Source organism: Bidens hawaiensis, unplaced genomic scaffold (genome assembly GCF_021521415.1).
Source record: "Bidens hawaiensis isolate Kalapana, Puna unplaced genomic scaffold, B.hawaiensis_p1.1 tig00034742_1, whole genome shotgun sequence".
Taxonomy (NCBI): Eukaryota; Viridiplantae; Streptophyta; class Magnoliopsida; order Asterales; family Asteraceae; genus Bidens; species Bidens hawaiensis.
In genome coordinates, this window is record NW_027505336.1 from 125001 (window position 1) to 151738 (window position 26738).

Below are 26738 nucleotides of genomic sequence, written 5' to 3' on the forward strand. Positions count from 1 at the left end.
AGAAACAGAAGGCTAAAATGCATGGTGTTCTTATACATTTAAAAAATAATTATTTCTCATTCAAAGTCTGGTCACAAACCTTTGACCAAGAGAAATCAAAGGACTTCTAGTTGACCACATCAAGAACAAGCTTACGGGACTTGAGAACCGACCACCTCAAACGCCTGTAGTATGCAGCCTGAAGTAGGGCCAGTGACAATACAAATATCCACTTGAATCCCATCTGCACCATCCAACCAAAATCAATATCATTCATTAAAGATTACAAGTTTAACCTTAAGCTCAAATAAATTCTTTTGACTTGTAACTTTGAAAGATTTAGAGGAATTTACCAGTTTCCTTTCCTCCATTTCTGGTTCTGCAGCCCAGCTTAAGAATGAAACAATGTCTTTTCCCATCTGCAGCAATTAAATAAAAAAAAAGAATTAACTAAAAAAATATTAGCAATCACAGTATATAAGAGAGAGAACAATTAACAAACCTGAGCCTCAGTTGCAGGAGTACCATCTTCATACTCAACAGCACCATCATTAAGCATTTTAGGCATTGCAATAGCTCCACCAGGGAAATAAGGATTATAGTGCAGACCTTCCCTGATCTGCAATATATATGTAGATTGGCTGTTAGGTGGATTGGAATTTAGGGATGAGCATTTTCGGTACCGGTACCAAATTCGGTATCGGTACCGTCCGGATACCGGTACTGATTTGGTACCGTCTGGACCGAATCGGTACCAAGTTTTTAGTTTTCAGTATCGGTACAGTACCGGTATTTCCCGAATTTTGCATGAAATACCGGTACCGAGCCGGACGGTACCGGTACTGATTTGGTACCGTCTGGACCGAATCGGTACCAAGTTTTTAGTTTTCAGTATCGGTACAGTACCGGTATTTCCCGAATTTTGCATGAAATACCGGTACCGAGCCGATACTGTACCGTACCGGTACCGAACCAAACATTTCAGTATCGGTACCGATACCAAATATTTCGAATTTTCGGGACCAGGATTTTCTTGATCGATACTGGTCGGTACCAGTACCATCCCAAGCTCATCCCTAGATTAGATAAGCAGGCTAAGTTTAACCAGAATAAAAAAAAAAAGTCTGTTCGCAAAGTAAAAGAACTGTTGATACAAGAAGTCATAATTAATAAGTTACAGAACTAGCTATCAGCGTTATATTGATACGGTACTTTCCTTGAACATTTGACTAATCAACACCATGGTCAAAGCTGTATTTAAGATAACATTACTATTTTAACAATTTCATAATCATTTTTATATGTTAACGATAGGCACTTTAATGAACTGAAAATTAAAATAACTACTAAACACTAGCCCTAGCAAACAGTTATCAAACATTAGGGTTATTTTGGACTTCAGATATAAATTCTTGGGCTTTTCTGGGTTAGGTGATATTTCCATAGGGTCCAAATGGGTATGAGAAAAAATAGAAAACTGAAGCATGGTTAGACTGTGCGATAGAAAAAAGAAGACCCAAATTGAACCTCATCTGCACCATTGCAAGCATGCCAAACCACGCACACTGTCTTCTTCCTTCAATAATTTTTTACTCTTCTCAATTTAGGGTGGGAGGGGTGCTCCTCCACACTACCCTGAGTTCTATCAATCCTGCCCTAACATGTCATGCATTCCATCAAATACCCTAAACCCTTAGCCGCACTCCTCTTAAATACCCTAAAATCCTTGACCGCACTCATTTTATGGGTATTTGATTTCTTCATCTGAGGCTAAATTTTGTTCATTTATTTATTAGGTGATTTTTGCGAAAGAATTAAGTGGACAGATTTGGGGAGATGAGACTTCTATCACAGTGGATGATGAGATGAGATTTCTAAATTCTAATTGATAGAAAAATAGAATTTTAGCTGAGAAGCAGGCTCTATTCATCCCACCATTTATGGATTGTGCAAAATAGATCCATCCTATGGCGTTTTCTGATACTGCTTCATCAGTTTCTTGTAAGTGTTTTGTTGTATATTTAACAAGTGGTATAAGATTTTCGTACTCACCGACACACCAGCAGGGGGATCACGGTAGCCAGTCAAAAGTGCAAATACATAGTTCTGTCCATTGTGACGAGCCTGACAAAACACAAAATGTAAGACTCTGTACTATAAAGAAAGCATACCTTTAAAAGGTATTAAAAAAAATAAAAAATGAGGAGTGAGTTGGATACTTTGGTGATAAGACTGAGATCTGGAGGATAGGCGCCACCATTAGCAAATCTAGCAGCTTGCTCATTCGCATAAGGTTGAGGAAACCGATCACTGAGCTTTCCAGGCCGGGTAAACATCTCACCCTCATCATTAGGACCATCAGTAACCTCAATTTCAGCAGCCATTGCTTTAGTTTCCTCTTCAGTATACGCCACACCAACCAAATCACGGTATGAAACCAAACCCATTGAATGACACGATGCGCATACTTGCGTATACACTTGGTGACCACGTCGGATCCTAATCAAATAACAAAGTATCATAACAAACACATAACAAGAGTTAGTCAAAAAACAAACTTACGAAGCATGGTCGTATGAGCTCAAAATGCCTTGGTGAGGCCAGGGATAGCTTGGAGATTCTAGACCATGTTCGGCCTCGTCAGCAGCTGCTATCGTTGTAAAGCTCAAAAGCCCTGAAACACCTGCTCCAATGAGAGCTATTGCCCTCAAAGACTTCATTCCAGAAGCTTCTTGATCTGTCTTCGGTATTAAAGATGACAAAACCGGAGGGGCCTGATGCGCGTAACAGATAACAGATTTAACCTAGCTGACCAGCAAATACAAGTGCAAGAGAAGAAATGCAAAACATAATAATGCTTGCTTACAGTGGAATGCGAATGAAGGCGGTTCCTCAGCAAGTGGTAAATTCCCCTACCACCAGCCATTTAAGCCAATTTCCTGTTAACACACATATTAATGATAATCGAATAAAGAATTACTTTCAAAAGAGAAATAAATTATTACAGTTCGGGATTTTCAAAAGATGTTAGATTTGGTGAAACGCTTAAAAAAACAGAACCTTTTCTGACCCTTCCGACCCAAATTCGTTCCGACCCGAACCAAAACAACCTTTTTTTAATTGACCTGTTTCGACCCTAATCCGTCCCGACCCACTTGCCACCCCTACATATCATCCGTGTTGCAAAAATCCCGACTATGCACCGATTAATCCCCGATTAATCGCTAGTCCCCACTTCACTGATTAATTTCGGGCTAGTCGGTTAATTAATCGGTCAATGGTCAAATACGGCCAAAATAGGCGGTTTCGGGCGAGATTCCGACCAAAATCAGCGGTTTCCGACTAGATTCTAGCCAAAACTCGCGGTTTCCTGCAAGATTCCAGCTAAAACCAGCCGTTTCCATCGAGACTCCAGCCAATTTCCGGCCAAAATATGTTTGTGTACGTATAAAACTTAAACTTAAATATAAAAATGTGTGCGTGCATATACAAAACTGAAAAATATACATTAAAGTCCGATCCGATTAACCCGATTAATCGCTAGTCCCCACCCTGACACCCGACCACCAACTAGCGATTTTTACAACACTGCATATCATAATGCACAGTCAGTCAACTATCGTATTGAAACCCTAAATCAGGTATACATTTTGCCCTAAAATTGTTACTAAATCAATTGAGCAAGCTGAAAGACGAAATGAAAGCTAATTACACGGAGACAAGATCTGAATCTGACTATTAAACGGAAGATGCAATCAATCGATACACATGAAATGATACGGAGATTGTAACACATTTGGCACGTCGATAAACAGAGTCGAATGAATGATTAAAGCGTTAATGAAATGAAACTGGGGAGGACTTACACGACGTCGTCGGATGAGGTAATTAAGCGTTAAACGGCCACAGAGAAGAGATAAAATAACAACGAATGGAGTGAGATTATTTGGCCACAATGAGTTTCACTTTTGCTTCCCATAGCCACAAGCACGACGACCGCTTTATCATCAGAGGCTTTTGGGTGGGCCAAAGCCTGTTTTATCACCTATTGGGCTGTTAGGCTTAAAGATGGCCTCGAACTAATTGCATGATTTATTTAGTATTTAAAATTATTAAAATGAAAATAAATGAATATAAACAAGCTGAACCCGTGCTTGACAGAATAACTCATGAGTTGAGTTCGAGCTTTAGGATTGTCTCTTTTCTCTACAACTAGACCCGAACCCAAAAGTATATGTATCCATGGTGAATTGAGCTCAAATTTCATCATCACGATGAAGTTGATATCAAAACTTTAACGTCACGATGAGTTTTGAAGCCACGTGTCAGTTTCTCATTCTATTTTGAATCTTATTGTGAAGAAGGAATTAAGACGGGTCTTCTTTAAAAATTGAAAGAGTAGTTTTTTTTAGAAATCTCCTAAATTGGGTTGTTTTAGATATCTTATTTTCTTAAAAACCCAAGCTCACGTGTCGATAGGGTTTTTTTTTAACTAGGACGACGTTTGTTATGTTAAAATCAATGTTTTCAGGCCCGGCCCGAATGTCTTACCGGGTCAAAGGTCGGACCGAACCGGGAGGGCGGACCAGTGTTTGATCCGGATGACGTCATAAATAATTTAAATATATATTTACACGCGCGCGCACGCACACACACACATATATAATTCATATACATACAAAAAATAATAATAACAAATAATAATGATAATAACAAACTTTAATGTTTATATATGTTTTATACATTAATTTGTAAACATATATAATTTATGTTTAATCCATATAAACATCAATAAATCTTGATTGGTTGACTCATAGGTAATTATTAAAGCTTCTATCTTTGAAATGATTCAAGTTTGAATTTCGACATGCACATTTCATTTTGAATTTAACAAAAATATGGGTTTTACCAGTTCATCCTCCGGATCAAGCGGTCTGGGCCGACCGCCACCAGCAAAACCCAGTCGAGATTTTAGAAACTAGTCAACTACCCAAATACAAATACACCGAGCCGGCCCGATATAGGGACCAGGCCCCGGGCCGGGTTTCGAAAACACCCGTTAAAATGATGATTTCACCGACGTATGATGAAAGTAAACATCGGCTGCCACCGGTAATCGGAAACCATTGGCGGCGGCTTTATACATATGGGTTTTAACTGGTTTCCGAGATCTTCTGATCCTATACAACACAATGAAAAAGAATCACATCACTAAACCCATTTCCACTAAACCAAGAATCATATTATTGTTGTTCACTATTGTCCTTGTTGGTGGTGCCTTGATCTTCAATTGCTTATGGGCTTCATCTTCCGCCGCCATTTCCTCAGTCCATTACAATTGGGCTCGCGAGAATAATAATCTTGTAACACTACCTAATTTCTTCAACCAGACTCATAAGGTCAGTCGGTTATCCACTTTAATTTGATCCATCGGCGGCTGTATACATTTTCCCCTTTATGTTCTTGATATATTAATTTTGACTTTTGAGGTCAATGTTTTTTCGAAATGATATGCTTTTGCTACAATTTAACAGCCGAACTTGCACTTAATGTTTATTACTTGTTTGTGAATTCAAATTAGTTAATCTTTTTTCATTGAGGGTAGCTTCATTAGTATAAATTTGACATGGGTCAAACTGAAGTTTGACCAAAAAAGTCAAAATTAGTTACATTCAGTAACTTAGGGGTGCTCGAGCTCTTCTCGTTTAACTTATATGGAGCTCGAGCTCGGCTCGTTTCGATCTCTATTTTCAAAACTCGAGCTCGGCTCGTGAGTAGATTCTCAAGCTCGAGCTCGGCTCGTTTACTAGTTATTAAATAATTTTTTTATATTTATGATTACATATATATATATTCAATTATAATTTTATGTATAAAAATAATATATATTATTTAGTTATTTTTTCATAACACTATATATATTAATTAATATTATTAAATATATATTAAAAAATTATATAAGGCTCGTTTAGGCTCATGGCCCGGCTCGAGCTCGATAAGTGAAGCTCGGGCTCGGGCTCTTTTGTTAAATGAGCTTACTTTTATGCTCGGGCTCGATTAAGCTTGGCTCGATCGGGCTTTTCACGAGCCGATCGAGTAGCTCGGCTCGTTTGCACCCCTAATTCAGTTGGCAATGCCTTTGGGATAATGGGTTTCTCTTGTTTGTAACAAATTAGTTCATCTGAGACTAGTGGTCTATCAAAGTATGAATCTTTTACTTATTTTGATTTGTTTATTGTCACATTTAGATTGCAGATGTTAAGGATCAAAAGGAAAACATTCCTGAGAGGTTACTATCAGGAACTTTTGCGGATTTACCCGCACCCGAAACCGAATGGGAAGAGCTGGCACCCGCACCCGCACCACGTTTGATGGTGCTTCAATACAAATTAATAATCTTTTTTATGTGTTTTCTGGATATAGAACCCTTGACCATGTAAGAACCAGCCTAAGAACCAGCCTTTATTTTGTTCATTTTGAGTGTATTTGCAGTAATTGCTTTTGAATTATATGATAGGTACATTCTCATGTTGATGTTTTCAATTTCACAAGCAACAAATGGGAAGAAAGCTTTGATACACCAAAACAAATGGCGAATTCTCATTTAGGAATGGCAACCGACGGGAGATATATTTATGTCGTCTCGGGTCAACACGGCCCGCAATGTCGAACACCTCCTGTAGCCGAAACATTTGTGCTCGATACACGAACGAGAAAATGGCAATCATTTCCACCATTGCCAGAACCAAGGTGTGCGAATTCTTATATACTTCTTAAAAATAGTTAACTATGTTAAATAATGAAATATGATTTCTGAAATTATTATTATTTGTAATTTCCAGATATGCCCCTGCAACTCAATTTTGGAGGGGAAGACTTCATGTGATGGGGGGTGGTAAGGAGAATCGTCACACGCCCAGTACAGATCATTGGAGTATCGCAGTGAAAAATGGCAAACCGTTAGAGAAAACATGGAGGGTAGAAGTGTCAATTCCTCGTGGTGGTCCACATAGGTAAAAATCGACTTGCACTAATAATATATTAATATGCTCGTATGGAATCAGCTGGTTTTTATAAAATAGTAACATTCTATGTTGTGTTTTAATTTTTAATAGAGCGTGTGTTGCTGTCGGTGATCGGTTGTATGTTATTGGCGGTCAAGAGGGTGACTTTATGCCTAAACCGGGGTCTCCTATCTTCAAGTGTTCACGCAGGCATGAGGTAATGCGTCTTTAACTTTTGCGGGTCAAACCTGATATTTTCATAAACCGAAGTGTTGTTCAAAAATTGGTAGGTTGTTTATGGTGATGTTTACATGCTTGATGACAAGATGACATGGCACACATTGCCACCTATGCCAAAACCCGATTCACATATTGAAGCTTCATGGGTGGTTCTTAACAATTCCATTGTGATTGCGGGTGGCACAACCGAGAAAAATCCCGTGACGAAGCGGATGATATTAGTTGGAGAGTTGTTTCAGTTTGATCTTGACTCAAAGGTATAGTTATCACCGCATTCTTTTTAGTTTTGATATAAATATAGAGCAAACACGTCTAATAATACAAATCTACGCAGAAATGGCATGTGATTGGAAAGCTTCCTTATCGTGTGAAAACTACACAAGCGGCATACTGGAATGGATGGTTTTATATCACTTCTGGACAGCGAGACAAAGGACCGGATAATCCACAGCCTAAGCAAGTTGTCGGAGATTTGTGGCGAACGAAACTGAGGTTGTAAAAAGACTGTTCTTGTTTCTCGAACAAACCTTTTCTTTTTGCTTGTTTTATTTGTTGCGATATAGTATTCGATCAAGAGTAATTTTGTTACAGCTTAAATAGTTAATGCATCAGGCATACCATGGTAGTAAATATTGTTTCAAACTTGTGGCTTTGGTTAGCTTAGAGGTAACAATTGTGGGCTCAAGGCTCAACCTTTATGAATCTTAAGTACCTCCAATTGCAGTTAGAAAATTAACATAATAGTCAGCATATAAGAAGTCTTTAAAGACTACAACTAAATCAGTTTTAGACTCTTTTAACTGCCCAACGGTTTGCAGCTAGTGAATTAACATAACCAGGTCTTAACATATAAAAGCACCATAATCTCTAAATCAACCAACTGAACTGGAGCATGCGACAAATAGTCAAATCGCATATATGACATAGAAAGTTCAGTAAGAAGGTTGTGTAGACGGCAACCCTTTGGCCAGTTAATCAGCTAGCTGAACTGGTAAACGTTGCGAATGCTGACTCTGAATATGTATATATACTAAAATTTTTAGTTTAGGCGGAGAATAAATAAAGAAAAAACTCATAACCATGTCTCGTATGAAATGCAAGTTAGTCTTAATGTATTTTGTGTGCAGATGAAACAAATGTTTTGCGAATGCTGTTCACGAGCCGAGCCCGAGTCGAGCCAGGGTGGTTTCGAGCTCGGGCTCGAAATTAAACGGGACAACTTAGTTAGGCTCTAGCTTGATTTTGAAGTTAAACGAGCTTAAGATCGAGCCAACGAGCCGAGCCATGACTCGAGCTGAGCCAAGGTCGTTTTTGGCTCGGTTACAAAAATGATCCAAATAAGCTCAGGATGTTACAAATCAATTTTTTATAGCTAGTTTTATTCGAGCGAGCCACGAGCCCGAGCTTCGAGCCTCGAGCTTTTTGAACAACCCTGGGTGGAACAATAAGAGGAATATGCATCTCATGAAATAACATATCTAATCCGTCTAAGCTCAGCAGCATTAAGGGCAAGAGCATGATAGTGCGCCTCATCACTCAATCGTGCAACTGAATGTTGTTTCTTGAAACTCCATGTAATGAACACTTATTCAGGCCCATTTGGCAGCCCAAAAGAAGTAATTAGGCCCAACGAGAATGAATTGAAGAAACGCCATTGATATAAGGCGTTAGGAAGAGAGAGTATGGCATGAATAAATATTGCTAGAATGTTTGGCTTCTCTTCACATCTCATATTCTATGAATCTGTCTTCCCATTCTCCTAGTTCTTTATCAGTTTTCGGTTTTCTATCTTATAATCTTTCAGTTAACACAACAAAGATTTGGTTAATTCAATAACAATTTGATTTACTAATTTTAGCTGTGAAATAACCGTTCACTTCACTCCAACTGCTTAGGATGGATTCACGAAACACACGTTGTCTTAGTGGTAGATCGCCAATCATCTAGGCAACCAACATCCACATAAGCAAGATAGTGACAGTTGAGGTCTATGAATCAAGCCTTTTGTATATATTGGTTTTTATTAATTCCAACTATTGTATTTTGGTCATAGCCGATCCCAACTAATGAATTGGCTACTGACAGTCTCAACTTTTAACGTATTTGTTCCTAACGGTCCGCAACTAACAGAATCCTAACATCATTAGTTTCAGGTCGCTGGAAAAACGTTTTTTGTTGGAAAAGTCAAATTTATTGCCGGAAAACACCACATGAAAACTGCCACCACCACCAATTGACTCACCGCCAACCAACTACCACCACTTGAGCACTATCAACCGATTCCCCGACAACCTCAATAATTAAGGCTTTTACTAGAAAAAGGTTCCTAAAGGTCCGATACATAGTTACCAAGATGTTTGGGACGCAAATGTTGAGTTTTCGGGGAAAATTTTGAGTTTTCCGGCCAAAAATGTTTTTTCGGCGACCGAAAACTAACGACGTTAGAATTATGTTAGTCAAGGACCGTTAGGAACAAATACGTTAAAAGTTTGGACCATCAGCAGCCAATTCGTTAGTTGGGACTGGTAGTGACTAAAAGACGATAGTTGAGATTAATAAAAACCAATATTCCTTTAATCTTTATTAATGATAAGGATTAAAGGTATATTGGTTTTTATTAATCTCAACTATCGTCTTTGAAGATTCAATTTCTAAGGAAGTATGGCGTGCTTTGAAGATTCAATTTCTTGGAATTGGTCATGTACGGAAAGAAGAAGATGAAAAAGTAGCTCAAGAAGCCGCTGAGAAAGAACGATTGGATGAGATCGCTGAGAAAGAACGATTGAATGGGATTGTTCAAGAAGAAAGGCACGTAAGAAGGAAGCCCAGGAAGCTGCAGAGAATGAAGAAGCTTTGCAAGCTGTTTTGAGAAGTGAAGGAAAGGAAAGATTGAATAAAGAAAAGGAGAGAATTTCTTCGAAAGAAGAAGAGAAGATAGTGAATCTTCAGGTATGTTTTTCTGACTCAAGTAACCATGAAGATGAGAAAACTGTTAAGATAAGTGAGCACGATCGAAGTAAGAAATCTGCTAATGATCATGATGATGAGAGGAAGGATATGGTACTAAATGAAAGGAACGATGCAGCTAACAAGTCTGCAAATTTGGAAGTATGTGTGAAGTCAACGATCGAGCATTTGTTGATGAAAAGTCAGAACGGAATGAAAGGTTCATAATGAAAGGCTCGATAGGGTCTGATAAAGAAAGAATGGATAACCCATCTGCTAGTTTTGATAAGCAAATAATGAAAAAAAAAGTGAGAAAGAAGAACCTGGAGAATGAAGTTGTATCTGAGATCAATATGGATGGTTTGAATGATGAACATGAAGAACCTGTTAAACAGGTTTGTTACAAATAACTGAAAAGAAAGGGTAAAGATGAACCAATGATTAAAATTGAAGAGTTGAGAGTGCTATTGGGAATTCAAGATCTTGGTGGTACAAATTCAAGATTAAGGGGGTGAATAAAGGTTAATCTTGAATTATCAATAAAGTTGAGGGTTTGTTTTGTAAGTTTATTTTAATATGGATTATTCTAGAATAAGGCTGTCTTGATTTCCAAGTTAAGTTTGGCTTGAAGAGCAAGTTTAGTAGGTCTATAAATAGGGTCTAGATTATTAGTTTTATTTGTATGTGAGTCAAGAAGTCTCTTCTCCATGTAAATTTGATAAGTTCGTGAAGTTCGTTTGATTATATGAAAAGAGTTGAGGGTTGTCATCCCAATATCTCGTATTCGTTTGTTTGATCCGTTTGGGCCAATATCCAGGGCACCCTCACTACCAATGCTAACTGACATGTGAAGGTTGTGGCTAGTTAGCACCACGGCCTTGTTGTCGTTCATGTGACGGTCTGGATTAAACGTTAGTGGGTCATCCCACACCTCATGCTTCCATCCTAGCCCCACTCGGCTCACTATCACCTGGCTATCTTTTGGTATGAAATATCCGGCAACAGTAGTGTTGCGGGATGCCACTCGAGGGAGGGTGAAAGGTGCAATAGGGTGTAGCCTCAAAGCCTCCTTCACAAATGCATTGATGTATTTTAAGTGAACTAGATCTGATTCTTGCACGAGTCTATCTTTACCAACCAAAGAATCGAGCTTGCAGACTGCCTTTTCTAAGATCCTCGGTTCGTTTTTCATTTCTGCAAGCGCCCATTCGATATTGTTCCATGTGTTATCAAAAGTTGCAATCATCAGATCCTATCAAAAGACCATTTCACTTGTCACATTAACATTTTCATGTCAAGATTCGTTAAGTACCGCTTAAAAACAAAACATATTTGAAAAGAATGTTTTAGAAACGCTTATAAGGATCTAGGCTTTAATGTGATCCGGAGTTAGTTGAGGGTCTTCAAGATGGATGAAAGCATCAAGCAAATCATCTTTTTTCGTCTTAACGCCATCTTTCCATTGCTGTATCCTTTCATCAATCAAAGGGTCTTGATACTTTCTTGCAATGCAAATAGCACTCCTTATGATTCTCTCATGCCCGTCGAAATCAGTGATCCATCGCAAGTTGGGAAGAAATCTGTCATGTCATGCAGAAAGTGTAAGTGTAAGCAAGAATCATAAAAAACGATTCAACATGCTAGATCTCTTCATCCCCATGGCCACCATCGGCACTCCCTTTGCCAAAATAGCTACTTCCAAACATGATCTTTCTTGCAATGTTGCTTGTGTACTGTTGAACGATAATCCTAACGTTTACTACCCCTCCGGTGACCAGAACATTAGACTCGCAACGGCTGTAAATGTACCTAAAATATATACATATTAATTTGGATATCTGGTTTAAGTAATTTTTTTGGCAAGAATACAACCGCTTGAATTACAATAAAGTGGCAGTAAGCAGCCAACAAGCTGTGCTACAACCCTTTTTTTTATTTTAATCTAACACGTTTCCAAGACGACACACTAATATAGATATTGTAACTTATGTAACTTTGCTGATTAACTATATGAAGTATATATTATGTTGTTACACCGAAATCCAGACATGTCAGACATGCCAGATTAGTTCGTATCAAACCTTCCCGAATCATCTTTTAAGTCGATAAACTTCATTATGCACTAAGAGCATCTCAACACTACTATGTGTATGATACACACCTCAGAAGATTATCAGCTTCTTCGTCTCGCTTGTTTTGAAGCCATTTATGCCCAGAAGCCGAAACAATCTCGGTAGCTATGATTCTCCTCATGTTCATCCAATGATCACTCATTGGAACAAGAGAAGTGTTCAAGTAACCACCGCTTGTTAGATAACCTGACACGCAATCGGGCCTTGATGCAAAAATCTCATCATTGTCCTTCAAAAACTCACAAGCAATCTTTGGGTCACTCACTGCTATAACATGCACATGTCCGAGACGAATGCATATGATCTTGGTTTCCATTTCTTCCATCATCCTATGAATCCATCGGAATGTAGGCTTGTTCTTAAGCATGGGAATTAAACTTCCGATGTAGGGAAAGGGTGTTGGCCCCTTGTGGAAGAGGAGGCAGGCGTTTCAAACGTCGGGTGCGTCTAATCACTATGAAGGTAACTATAAATATAAGGAAGAGAGTGAAGATGATCATGATGATTGATGAGTATTAACAAAATAATCTTCTACTTGTGTTGCTTTGTTGTAGTTCTGCCATTTAAATAACAGTTTCGTTTTTGTAATATAGAGGTAGGGTAAGAAATGGGTAGGACCCGCGGATCATTCATGACATCCGCGGAAGCCATCCGCCAGGAAACTAAGGTCTAAGCATTCTTCAAAACAACGGCGGGAGCAACCCGCAAACTGCGGAAGATATCCGCAGCACTGGAATGTCACAAAGAAGGGTAACTTCATACTTTAGAGGAAAGAACATTTGTAACAATATCTTTCTAGAAGATCATCAAAGATATTCCCTAACAATGACATATACCTTCGTGATGGAGAACACGAGGTGAGGCGGCCAATGAAGGGAAAAAAGCTGGACACTCGGTAACAACCATGCACATGGCCAGCTGTCGCCTCCTATTGAAATGGGACGCGTGTCCATTCGGGTGGAAAAGAGAATCTTCTGGATAGGGACCGCTCCAGCAATCGCATTCCCTCCACCGTCGGCTATAAATACCTTCATCTTTATCAAAAGGTATTCATTCACGATCACAACATTACATCTATCACTTTGTACTTTTTCTCTCTTAAAGAGCTGTACTTATTCTCACGTCGGATGGTGGTTACGGGAAGACCCCCTATCCTGTCCTTCCCATAACGAGACTCACAATGATTTGTTTTGCAGGCACAAATCTGGATTTGGCTTGATTATTGATTCTATTCAACTTTGTTTCATTTCCTAACCCTTACCCAATGGAAACACAGACCCGAGCTTAACCCAATTTAGATTTGTGTTTCTTCATGTAATTAAATTATTTTGACAAGTATTGTATTACTTATTGCTGTCTATATTGGTTCAAAGTAGTGTGTTTCAATAATATCATTAGAGCATGCCCTGATGTTTGTGAGTATTTTTAAAGGAGAAAGTGAAACACCCATAACCCGGGATGTCTCATATGCTGGGTTTACATATACAACTAGTGCATGTACTGTACTAAGGGGTCGTAGCATAGCGCCTGCACAAAGGGGTCGTAACATGGTGCCCATACAAAGGGGCCATAAACTGACTGGCTGATTCAAAGCTTTAAACATAATTGATTATTAACTTACCGTTAACGTACCTGACACATTATGTATGCACACCAGTCCCGAAAACATTAAAGAGAAAAGGGTCTAGAAAACTCACTTGATTCGTTTAACTTTGCTGATTTTGAATAAGAATTCTTGCTTAATATTGGTCCTTGAACTGCTGTTAAAACATTTAACTAGTAATTGCTAAAACAAATGTAAACTGACTCAATACATAAGACGATTTCTGTTAAAATTGGACTAGGATTTCTTAATAAGACGAATTTTATTAAAATTGGACCATGATTTCTTAATAACACAATTTCAATTAGAATTGTACTAGGATTAGGTCACGAAGGCTAGATAGATGTATTAATATAAACAATGACCGCACAAGTTCCATGACAATTGCGCACTCTAATCACTAGGCATATTCGATATTTTAAAACTGCATCATTTTCTACATCTGGAAAGCTAGATATTTATCTCTTAAGTTCCACTTTCTCATCCACCGATGAGATAATAGATAACGTATTTTTATTTAGGCCATGCATTATGGTTAATGTCTTTTAAGATGGGCATTTTCTGTCACATCGTCATCATCTTTTATGAAATAAATAAATATATATAAATAAAGCTAGATTTAATAAGTTTTCATGGATTAATGCCATAAAAGAAACCAACCATGAATGTCAGTTACTAGCAAAATTGTTACATATGTGAACGTTATATATAGGCGTTTTTGTTAACGTGTATGTTATATAGACTTTTTTCCTAATGCAGAACACTATCAAACAACAATTATACATATATAAAAATTGTGTTGAGAGGCCAAAAAAGTATTTTTCACTCGTTTTACATATATAAAAGGAATATTTAGTTATTATATCTATAACTAGTTTTTATACCAGTATTAAAGGGTTGTTTTATATTATTTAGTTTATAATATTTATATATTTTTTTGGATTTTAATTTTATTTATTGTAAGGAAGTTAATAACACACTTAGGGTTTGATGATGAAAGAGTTTCACAAATAAATGAGATATTATAATCCGGTTTAAAAACTATCAGCATTTTGTGAGACTCATGACCCGTTTATTTTTTTACTATAAAATTGTTTCTTAACTATAAATAATATCTTTTTAAAAAAGAAAACTCGAATGTTAATTTTTAGTGCATCTATATTTTATAGGATTTTCATATCAAATATTTGGTGAGATTAATTTTTAATTTAATGAAATGTTATAACTCGTTTAAAGGCTATCTGGGTTTGGTGAGACCCATACCCGTGAATTCGGGTCAAATGCATGAGAAACCTCCATTTACAAATGCAACAATCTGATGGCTTGAGAGGTGACAGGAAGCCGTTTTTAAAGGTTTCGATTATATATATTTAAGATTAAGATATAAACATGTACGAAAGTAGGAAAGTAGGAACAGAAGGGATGCTAAAACCTTCTTGGCAATATTATATAGGTGAGATCACAGGTTATAAACTTCACATCCAACTTTCTTTTTTTTTCTTACTTCTCCTCTTTGTAGGTACCCATTCCATTTTTGCTAATCGGCCCAAAAACTAAAAGTATATACCAAAATACGCAAACAATAAATAAGCGGGTCATGAGTCTTTGAAACCAAAGACTCATGGCTCTCATGACCCGCTTATTTATTGTACAATTAATAAGTTTTCAAGTATCTGTTGACCATGCTAATGTTTTATTTTGATCAGAGATCTTTGAAACCAAATGATTTGCTCCTAACGAAATCCTCATACTTTCCCAAATGTTAACACTTGACCACGCTATAAATAGCAACGATTGCATGTTGCACCGGCCGTCTTCACAAAAGAATACGGCATGAATCCATGTCCGTCATCTTACATGTGACATCATCTATATGGGTTTTTCTACTAGAGATAGCAGGGGAGATTTTTTTCCAATTAGATGTCCTGGATAGCTTTTTGAATCGTGTAATTACTTTCGAATTAGCGTATTTCATGGGTACATGAAATCAATAATTAGATAAGACAGAAAGTGTTTCTGCCAAAACGTTACTTTTAATGAAAACAAAATGTGAAATTCAATCAATTTGATGTTAAAACTAGACCAGATGATTCCTTTATATAGAGGTGAACCATCACAACGTTTTAGTTGGCGGTTAATAGTCGGCAAGAAATCTGTTTGGCAAGCGGATTTACATCTCTTACACCCTATCTTCTGAGAACAAAACTTGTTTGGCTACTCACCTGAAATTAGTTGTTACCAATCTGTACTAACATAGTTTCCATCGATCTTTGTGACCATCGAGCTCTATTACCTGCGATCTTCAGTGCCTATATTGCTACTAAGCTTTGCTACTACCAATCAATAGCAACTTGCTACCGATTTCCAGTCACTTGTGAAGATCATTATGCATGCAACTTTTAGCCATCAATGCAAATCCGACCTGTTTCCGATGAAGCATCTTTAATTTAATTTAATGTATCAAAAAAAATCTATTGTGCATGTTACCCCTAAACCCTCGCATTCATTGGTGCCCAAAATAAAAACATGAACTATTGTGTACTTAACACCTCCTAACTCGTATCAATCAATATTCTTATTTCTCATTTGGTCTATTTAGATTTTCCTACCAGTTTTGGGCCGAAAAACATTATGAACCAGTTGGATTCGTCTAAATGGATGAAGAAGAAAAAAAGATGTGGTTAAGGTGATTAGTTTCACTGCTCGCTGGTAGACGTGCACAAAATAACCGGTTCCGGAACCGAACCGGTTCTAACCCATACCCGGAACCGGTTCCTGACCGGGTATAGGATTTCTCCTCGGAGCCGGTTCCGGAACCGGAACCGACCCGGAACCGGTGGAAAAAACCCGGAGGAACCGGTCAAAACCCGACCCGGAACTGGTCAAAACCTGGTCAAATACCCGACTATACCCGGAACCGGTTCCGGAACCGAACCTGGTTTGACTTTTGTTGACCATACCCGGAACCGGTTCCTACCCGGTTCCGGGTTTTTTAAATACCCGATTTGTGCACGTCTACTCGCTGGTTTATTTACAATACTCTAAACGAGACAATTTTTGGTGCGAAACTTGATAAGATTTTCTTTTTGATTATGCTGTTCTGGCTTCTTATTTAGGGCTCTTTTCTCATAATTGTAATTTTAATTTGAATTGGTAGCGTGGTTAAAAAACCCGCTACTTAGTATTTGTTTTTTTTCCCTTCCGGTTAGGATTTTCTAACCGGTAGGAGTGTTTTTAATTCAAGTTGCTGGTAAAAGAAAAATAACTTGATGGCCCTAAATTCACCCACATAAGCTTACAAATTTCAGTCCTAAGCTGGTAGGGCTTGGTTATATCTATTGTGGGCTTTTAACTCAATAGAGTCATAGACTAAAGCCTTTAAACTAAATTCTGATTGGTTTCTTAAGCACCGGCAATGAAAGACTTTCTATTAGACTATTACCAATCTTCTTGAATATAACATATACTGACATTATAGGATGATGGCAGCCATTGCTAGAACTGTTTTCCATGTTTTGGGCGTACGCTTTACCTAATCCTACCAGTGAGTAAAGTATTGATGACGCGTTCAGCATGTACACGAATATAGTTTTAGCACTTGCTATTAAGTTTTTAACTATGCTATTTATTAGAAACAAACAGGCTCAAATATATCAGAAGCATGCTTGGTCCATAAACTGTACAAGACTTGAAACTTTCTGGTTTGTACAAAAAATCAAACAGGACAGGGTATCAATGATGGCCACGAGATTCGATGTTTTCCATGATAATCTGGAAACAAATAGTAACAAAAGTAAATGAAAAACAACTTAATGTATGCAACAAACCACACACATGAATAAACAGCGTACCTGACCTTTGCATAAAACATACGAAGTTTTATAGAACCAAAATCTTAGATCCAATTTCATCTTAATAGAGGTGCATATGGAGCTGGGCATGGAGATAAAGAAAGATCTGGTAACTGATTTATCAGATCAACAGTTGCCTCCAAGCATCTGCTAAGTATTTTCTTCTCGCACATCAGAAGCTTTGAAGCAACCCGTTTCTTGGGATCTATATCACACTCTGCCAACTGAATTCCAGAAAACTACATTAGTTAAATGCTAGAATTCACAAGTAGCAATCTAAACTTGAAAGAAACAGAAAATATTACCAGCGCTTCATCTTCGCTTAAGGTAGTTAGGTAACCTGCAAGTCTTTCTCTGAAATAAGTAGCTAGTTGGTCCAAAACTGCATGCTCCATGCACGGGCTTACCTGTAATATCATAACACGGAAAAAAATAATAACGATACAGAACTTAAATCTGAAACCGACAATATAACAGACTTACCGGACATACTGGACCCGGAGAAGATATAACAGACTCCATCTCTAAAGGATCTGAAACATAACCTAACCTCATATATGGAAGCATATCTAGAATGGTTTCTCTTTCCTTCCCCACTTTAACCTAATGAACGAGAAAATGCAGTAAAAAAGTTAATTTCATATATAACAACCATTAAAACAAGATTTATACCTGAAAAGTTTGTATGGTTAGTCTTCCATTTCTTTGAGCAACCAATCTTGTCTCTTGATATTGAGGATCCTCTGTATTCAATGCTGCCTGAAAGCAAGTGATGTGAGATAAGTACAGACAGAATAAAAGATTACTGAAATAATAAAATTGCATGGAAGATATGAGAAAAATGATTCAACCTCAACCACCACGCGGTCATAAGGGTTATCTTCATCAACAAAACCGTAGTTGATGAGTAATTTTGAATTAGGTTGTGGTCCACACCTGCAAAAGATTGTATAATAAAGATCAACAATGCAGTTAAAGAACAGCTAAATAAGTAAAATTTAAAAATATAATATCATACCACACTACAATAGACTGTCCAGCTAGATATGGGCGGTCAACAACTAACTGAACACCTCCATCCACAGCGGTCAACATGGCCTTACAGTTGCTCCTGTAGGTCAACAGAGGAGGTCCAAGAGGAACCAATGCAAACCTTCGTGCCAAACTCACATTCTGAATTTTAAGTTACAGGTCATTTAACATTCAAAACAAGAATATATACATTTGTAAAGATATAAAACACATTAGAAACAAACAAATGACAACCAAGTGTTATCAGATGGTAGAACAAACCTGTAAATGCACGACACAAGATTGAACTGCTACAAAAGCTTGTTTAAATATCTCAAACGAAAAGGCCTCCGTAGGGATATCAAAAGGATATTGCTGCTCAAGAAAGAAGGGAAAGGTAAACTAACCTAATCATTAATATGAACTGAAATTAAAAAAACAAAACCAGAACCATTTCTTGTTAATAAACCTGAAACAGAGATCCAGCCATAAACCAAACAGTGTCGAGCTCGTTATACTCTTTTCTGATGCCTTCTGCTCTTTCAAGAACTTCATCCTGATAATATTAATAACAATGTAATGTAGATTAAACAGGTGAAAGTCATAACCTTTTGCCTGAATATGTACAAAGCTTAATCTTAGATATAATGACTAAGAAGAAATACCTTAACGGGACTGCCAGTCAAATAATCGAGCTCAGATTCCGACCACAAGAGTGGCGATTCGACAGCTAGCTGTCCCCTACCACGCTGACGATCAAGCTCTCTGATATACGGGTACCAAAAAGACTCTTTTCCTTGTTTTTTCTCATACATTAGATACAACGCAAGGCAAGCTAACTCCGATAATTTGCACGTGGTCAACAGTTCAGCTGCAATCAAAAGAAAGAACGTACAGTCATATGATCAATCAAACAACAATCATTTAGAGCATGTTTGGGATTGAGTTTGAAAAATGCTTATTGGCTTATTGACTTTTTCAAAAAGCCATTTTGAAAAGCTAAGATTTGAGGCTTTTAGAAAACTGCTTTTTAACCATTTCAAAAGGCTAAAATAAAAAGGATTTTCATGATTGCCAAACACATTTTAACTTATTGGCTTTTTGAAAACACCAATAAGCCAATAAGCATTTCTCAAACTCAATCCCAATAGGGCTGTTTAGCTGCCTCATTTCTCAAACTCAATCCCATTTGGGATTAATTTCAAGTCAAGCCAGGGTGGTTTCGAGCTCGAGCTCGAAATTAAACGAGGCAGCTTAGCTATGCTCTAGCTCGATTTGAAGTTAAACGAGCCTAAGATCGAGCCAACAAGCCGAGCCATGGCCCGAGCCAAGCTTATGTTGATTTTGTCTCGGTTACAAAAATGATCCAACTCAATTCAGATTGTTTTAAATTAAGTTTTTTAGCTAGTTTTGTTCGAGCCAGCCACGAGCCCGAGCTTCGAGCTGCAAGCTTTGACCAGACCTAATCCCAAACATGCTCTTAAGCGAAAACCGAACAGCATCATACCGACGGTCTCGTTCCCGAGAACTCTCTCGAGCGTTACAACCAACGAATTCGGAACACAAAAGGCGGTATCACCTGCCTACAGTTGAGTAAAAGATAAATTCGAAAATCATCAAACAAAACCTAATTCAAGTAATTAAAACGAACCAAAATTAGGTAAAAGATAATCATCAAACAAAACCTGTAAATCCTAACTTGCAGCAACGTAATGAAGTGGAGGATGGCGTGAATCATAGGCTTGCCTGTCTTTGAGAACCACTTTACAGGGAGGTAAGCCGTTGCTATGCATCCATGACTTCAAGTCTTCCTGGTTCTCAACCGTTGAGGAGTTGCCGGAGACAAGTGTGTCGGTGGTGGAAGCCTGACACATGCTCCGAGTACCAAACCGTAACGAATTTGAATTTGAAATTGAAATTGAAACCCTAGGATGAACAGAGACGATTGAATTGAAATTGAATATGCATTTGGATACTTGTAGGTACGAGACGTCCATTGGTTATGTTGTGGTGTTCTCTTCTGTTAGTGAGGGATAAGAAGTGGTCTACGATTGGAGGAGGGAAAATATTATTATGCAAATGTAAATATACAAACCAGAGAAAACTGCGGTTTTCGTTCCTGTCGCTTGTTTTAAATCTGCGGTTTTAGTATAATAGTTTTAAATTTGTGATTTTCTTTCTCGTGGTTTCATTTCACTTGCAATTAAACCCGAATTCACTAATTCCGTTAAGTCTGGTCGTTAAACTCATCAGCGTGTCCTTCACGTGAGGGGCAGTTTTGTCATTTTTCTTCTCAAATAAACCCAAGTTCTTAGCCCCTCACGTGAGGGGCTTGGGGTTTATTTGGGGAAAAATGACAAACTGCCCCTCACGTGAAGGACATGCTGATGAGTTTAACGACCAGACTTAACGGAATTAGTGAATTCGGGTTTAATTGCAAGTGAAATGAAACCACGGAGACGAAAATTGAAAATCTGAAACTATTGGACTAAAATCGCAGACGTTGATGTATTTAACGACCAGAATTAACGGGATTAGTGAATTTGGATTTAATGGCAAGTGAAATGAAACCACAGTAACGAAAATTGCAAATTTGAAACTATTTGACTAAAACCACGTAGACGAAAACCGCTACTATTTACTCATCCACACTTTTTTTTAGCATGAACTATCCTATATGACAAACGTAAAAGAATCCAATGATAACAAGTGATGAACCTGACCCAACACATGGTGATCAAATGACCAATAAACATTCTAGCACATATATGTTGTTTATATAACTCTCTAGTCTCTACTGCTGCCTTCTATTAATGCATTTGCATTCATACACATGTTCATTATGATGAATCATGGGCTGACTTGAGCGGCTGAGAGTGGTCCGGTCCTGTGGCTTCTGTCTTAGACCCCTTCAGACGAGCTTTCGCATGGCGTTTTACAGCCTCCAACACAAGACACGGAAATCTTCTCACCTGTTGTGACTTGTGACCATCCCGATAGACATCTCGTTGGATCCTTGTAGTAATTGTTGGCAATTTCAGATTGCAATAGACACAACAATGAATAGATAAAACTTGCACTTAATTTTTGATAAACTTCTTCTACAATGATCATCAGATTTACAACCCTACTTGGGTTTTTATAACCATATTAATTACATACAAGACCCCTAGACTTTACAAATATACATACTAGATATAAACTATACTTTCTAAAATGACTAAAAGACCCCTACTATTTAGTTTATATTTTCAACAGTAACAATGTCATTTGTTATTAAACATGTTTTTGTTTATAAATATAATAACCTCTAATTCACCATAACCGTTGGAACTTGGAAGGAAGGTTACTGGAGTTACGTTGACGGTGAATGATCAACCTCCAATCTCAATGCTCCCACTGTACGCCAACAAAACTTTATCATTGATTATAACCGCTTTCAAAGGGCTCTTTTCTGACTTGTTAACAGTGGTAACTGTTATAAGCAATGTAGCATAAGCACCAAATAACAAAACCACAATAAACCAGAAAGAGAAAAAACAGAAAGTAAAGGAAAGAACATCAATTATGTATCGTCTAAACCAGAAAAAACTAGTCGAAAGTAAAGCCCGACAACCTGATAATGAAGTCGGGATACCAAGCTAACATATAAGTTCATACCATAAATAAACAAAGACCAAAAAGATTCAAACACCAACCAACCAACTAACTATAGCTCAACTATTCCAAGTATAATCTTTTTATACAAACAAGCAGCTCCGGTCCAGTTGCAGTCGTCTCACTTTCCACCGCCATCTTCGAACGCCGCCGTCATCTTTTCCGTCTGCTTCAAGCAGATCTCATCATAGGGCTTTTCTTGTTTTACGTCGACGTATCCACCTGTTTTTAACACCTATTTGATTTTTTTTAAATAAAAAGGTAAATATTAGCCTCAAAGTAAACATGTTTAGATTTTATTGCGGTTAGGGACTTACAAGAATTTGATAGAAAACCATCGCGCTTTCTTGCTTGGTTTTCTTCTTCAAAATCTGCGATAAGTTTACGGCTTCCTCTTCCCCTTTTTCTTTGCTGTGCACAAACTTACCGTGCAAGAAACTGCCAACGCTTCTGTCTAATACAAAGGGTGAATCTTAATAGTTAATACACATAAGTTGAAGATAGATTCTAAGCAAAATAACGTTAAAATGTTATCGTACGTACTTTGTGGCAGCCGACAACTTTTCTGCAACGAGAACTGAAGTCACTGTCGAAAAAGGAAAACATTAGGATCTATGAAGAAATAAAGTTGCAAAAAGTAGGAAAACATGCGAATTCGTTACCGTTTTCTTGGTTGCTGCCCTCTCCCAAAGTACTCGGCCCCTGAGACTGTTTAGATACAACAATAATTATATCAGAACATTTGTATATAACACGATTAAAAACGTAACAAATAGATTACCTCGGCCGTTTGTATCTCATCCCTGGTTGGAGACATCATTCTCTCTTGACTCTCACATGAACTTGTGGCGGGTCCCATTTCGCTGACCATGGATGTCTCACCGACTTCATCAAACTTCAATAATGCTGACTGTGTTGCAGGCGTTAGAGGAGCGATTCCTTCAGCTTCCGTTTCCTCAGACACCATATGCACATTAAGCGGTCCCAATCCATTGTTTCCTGACATTGTGGGGCCCACTGCCTCCTCGACAACTTCTACGGCCACCTGCTTTGATTCATCGCCTTTCGATTCTGTGGGGCACACCGTTTCTTCACCTTGTTCTACCACCACCCGCACGCTTGCGGGAATAACTGAGCTAAGATCTGCTTGAAAGTGTGGAAAAACTACAAAGATTGTTAAAACTTAAATATGAGGCGGCAAATTTACTAAAAGCGAAGCGGAAATTATTAAATGAACGGTTTTAGTTTGTTATTTAATAACCGAATAACTAACAAAGAAAGAAATCTTACTGGAAAATCTTGGCTGCATGAAATGATCAAAAGACCGATGTTTGTCTTTTTTTTCACTAACCTCGGTTCGGGTTCGCCTTTTGCGTCCCAGATCCCTTACTTCAGAAGCCCTTGTCCTCGTATACACCCTGCCAGATTGAACAGAATACCATTTAAGGTTCATAAACATTATAATAAAATAAATCAGGTTATGCTCATAATGAACTCACTCCTCAGGAACCATCGTAGCATCGTCGGAAACGCATTTGCGTTTCCGTGGGACCCGAAGATCTGTTTTCGAGCCCGGAGTACGGACAGCCACAGATCTTGGTTTAGGCTTTCCTGCATTGAATTAACATTTCCATAATTAAAAGCCCGTTAACAACATTAGGTCAAATCTGATTACATGTTACCTGTAGCAACGGAAGCCCTTGACATTGGAGTCACATTGACCGTAGCCGACATCTGACTCTTATCAGCACTTGGTTGAAGGAGTAAATTGTCAACAGATGCCATTTCTGGCACCACTGTCGGCTCATTCGTTGTACCGTCTTCATCATCAGGCTGCATATCACAACTTTTTACACCTTCTGAGATCATAGATAATTCTATGTCATTATTTGTTTTGGATTCGGGTTCGTGTTCATGTTCAACTAACGGTGCCGAATCGAGAATCAATTCATCATCACTGACACTTAGTACCATCGGGTCCAAACGCTCTTCTAGGAAAAATCTATGCATAAATTTCTCCACGCTTGCGTCTGATTCAACACTGCAATGATATAACAAATAACTTAGAGTGCAAGTATACATTAGTTACATACTAATAAGTTACTAATTACATACTTTCTGGGCATGGTGGAAGTTGAAGTAGAAGCTGACGCGTGACACACCCTTCGCTGATCTTCCCAAGTATCTATTGTACGAGAAGAATCATATGATAAGGTTAAAAGATCATGTAAATTATAAAATTAAACTATTACACAACAAAAACATGTACACCTAAAAGCTTTACCTTTAAGCACCAGTTCTAAATGTGGTTTCACATGATCACTGTAATATCAGAGACACAAACACATAACGGTTAATAATAAATTAACGATGAACGAAAACAACCAATAAAATAGACTTACTTGCTGATATCATCTAGAACAACGTCTAGATTGTATGAATCGAGATCAGAACAATCCGGCAGGCTGAGAGAACCGCATTGTGCACGGATAGATTCAACAAAACTATAACTACTCTTCCGTCTAGAAGATTCTTGAGCATCGGCATCTGCAGGCTGAACTTGGGATCTTTTACTTGTGGATTCGGGTAAGCACATCCCGCCATAATTAACAACCAACTTTTTCCTCCCTTTAGAAAAAAACTCCAAATCGTTACAACTGCGATTGCAGTCATCAAGCAAGTACTTCACTTTCATGGAGTGTATCCGCGTCAGCCCGATTACATAATAGCCAAGCACTCTGTATGTCACAACAGCAAACTGGCCCAATATTTTATCTAACACACCACAAAACAAGAACAAATATAGAAGTGATAAAATACCATGACAATATTCAAGTATAACGGAAACTCACTTTTAAACAAGTTGCAACATGTGAGCGCATATGTTGTTAATCAACATATGCGCCGCTTATGTTATACGCCGCATATGCATGTTTATATATATAGGTTGTTTGCTTTCTTTGTATTATTATCTCAGAATCTGAATTACAATACAATAAAAGCAAACAACCTATATATATACACATACATATGCAGTGTATAACATACACCCCGTATAACATATGGGGCGTATATGTTGATTAACAGCATATGCGCTCACACAACACAAATCAACATAATAAATAATTGCATAAGTTCATCATCATCATACAATTAATTTCCTAGATAATCTTGATAACATAACTTAAAGCTTCATGGTGCAAACAACTTAACAAATTATGCAAAACTTTACAACCCAAGTAGCCAAAAGTACAATTGTTAACAGGGGGCGCAACTTCTTGGGGACAGGTTAGTAAATTTTGCACAGTTGTAAATTGTTAACAGAAAAAATAATGAAATTTACTAAATTTCATTATGAAATTTCATTATTTTTTCTGAACTTTTTATAGGTTTTAAGCGCGGTCATCCTCGATGTATTTTTCCAAAAAACTAACGGTCACCCCTGATTTTTTTTTATATATAATACTCCAACGCTTTATTTTTTTAATAAAGCATCACAGTTTTTATAAACAAAAGTTACTAAATAGTAGTCGAACATTAAAAGCTTTGTATTTATAAAACTCAAAATTGAAGAGGGCTACCCGAACCAAATCGTGAAAATTTTTGTTCAGTGGTTTTAGTAATCGTGACTAAGCCCAAGCTTCGCCACCGCTGATGTACAATTTATAAAACATATTTCTACAGTAAACTTTATTAATATTAATATTATAAAAAATAATATTATTATTATTATTATTAAAATTATAATATAATAATCACATTCCCCGGAAATTTATATAAAAATGGTAAATCAAAGGCAGCAAAAACAAGACACGACAAAAGGACACAAATGAGTCATCATCATCCACAACAAGATGACCAACAACATTAACATTCACCGACTCAAGCAGACACAAATCACAAACCAAAGCCGTACAATTGCTGCAAACGGACACCCGAAAACTCACCAACGGACAAGCAGATGTTGGTCTCTTCAACGAGTTTCTTCGAGACACGTTTGGGAAAGTGTGCAGCCACCAAAACTTTACTCAAATCGTTTCTACTCATTTTAACTTTGATCAAACACTTGGATGTGTATGTGTATAAAAATGTATTTGTTTATAAAGATGACGAAGAAGAAGAAGAAGAAGAAGAAAACGGTCGGGTTGGTTTTTGAGTCTGAGACAAGTTTCTCAGTATTTTAAGTGAAATGGAAAATGAATAATTAATTACTTAGCATGTCACATTTCATTAGCGTCTTATAATTAGTATGTGTGAGTGTGAATGCTTGAATTTGTTATGATAAAGATGTATAGTTAGACAGTATAAATGATTA

The 26738-nt window shown here is 37.6% G+C and overlaps 2 protein-coding genes and 3 pseudogenes across 4 annotated transcripts in view; 1 reads left to right on the plus strand and 4 right to left on the minus strand.

Moving 5' to 3' along the window:
• LOC143612529 (cytochrome c1-2, heme protein, mitochondrial) overlaps positions 1-3869 on the minus strand; it is a 3975-nt gene extending 106 nt beyond the window's left edge. Inside the window, exons 1-8 of one of the 2 annotated variants that reach the window (XM_077086494.1) lie at positions 3846-3869; positions 2846-2918; positions 2542-2753; positions 2199-2478; positions 2032-2103; positions 482-598; positions 333-398; positions 1-223 (exon numbers count right to left, since the gene is read on the minus strand). The exon at positions 1-223 is cut by the window's left edge and continues 106 nt beyond it. In XM_077086494.1, the coding sequence (XP_076942609.1) occupies positions 107-223; positions 333-398; positions 482-598; positions 2032-2103; positions 2199-2478; positions 2542-2753; positions 2846-2905 (924 nt within the window). In that variant the 5' untranslated portion in view covers positions 2906-2918; positions 3846-3869 and the 3' untranslated portion in view covers positions 1-106. Of the gene's footprint in view, positions 224-332; positions 399-481; positions 599-2031; positions 2104-2198; positions 2479-2541; positions 2754-2845; positions 2919-3841 lie in introns of both variants that reach the window. The other variant, XM_077086493.1, reaches the window with a different exon arrangement.
• Positions 3870-5171: 1302 nt separating this feature from the next.
• On the plus strand, positions 5172-7790 carry LOC143612537 (kelch repeat-containing protein At3g27220-like; annotated as a pseudogene). Its single transcript, XR_013149958.1, has 7 exons — positions 5172-5378; positions 6228-6415; positions 6497-6729; positions 6822-6992; positions 7095-7200; positions 7274-7480; positions 7558-7790. The product of XR_013149958.1 is annotated as a kelch repeat-containing protein At3g27220-like (transcript).
• Positions 7791-10755: 2965 nt separating this feature from the next.
• LOC143612547 (tryptophan N-monooxygenase CYP79A68 pseudogene) lies at positions 10756-12801 on the minus strand (annotated as a pseudogene).
• Positions 12802-17799: 4998 nt separating this feature from the next.
• LOC143612539 (uncharacterized) lies at positions 17800-20773 on the minus strand (annotated as a pseudogene).
• A 1367-nt stretch (positions 20774-22140) lies between these two features.
• Positions 22141-26470, minus strand: LOC143612548 (sister chromatid cohesion 1 protein 2-like). The gene is made up of 14 exons (XM_077086505.1): positions 26371-26470; positions 24826-25198; positions 24708-24745; positions 24539-24608; positions 24106-24464; positions 23923-24034; positions 23714-23841; positions 23205-23587; positions 23086-23125; positions 22967-23000; positions 22741-22873; positions 22549-22658; positions 22349-22407; positions 22141-22241 (listed from the first exon to the last, which is right to left on the minus strand). The coding sequence occupies exons 1-14, from the start codon at positions 26468-26470 to the stop codon at positions 22141-22143; spliced, it is 2040 nt and encodes a 679-aa protein (XP_076942620.1).
• Between the last annotated feature and the right edge of the window lie 268 nt (positions 26471-26738).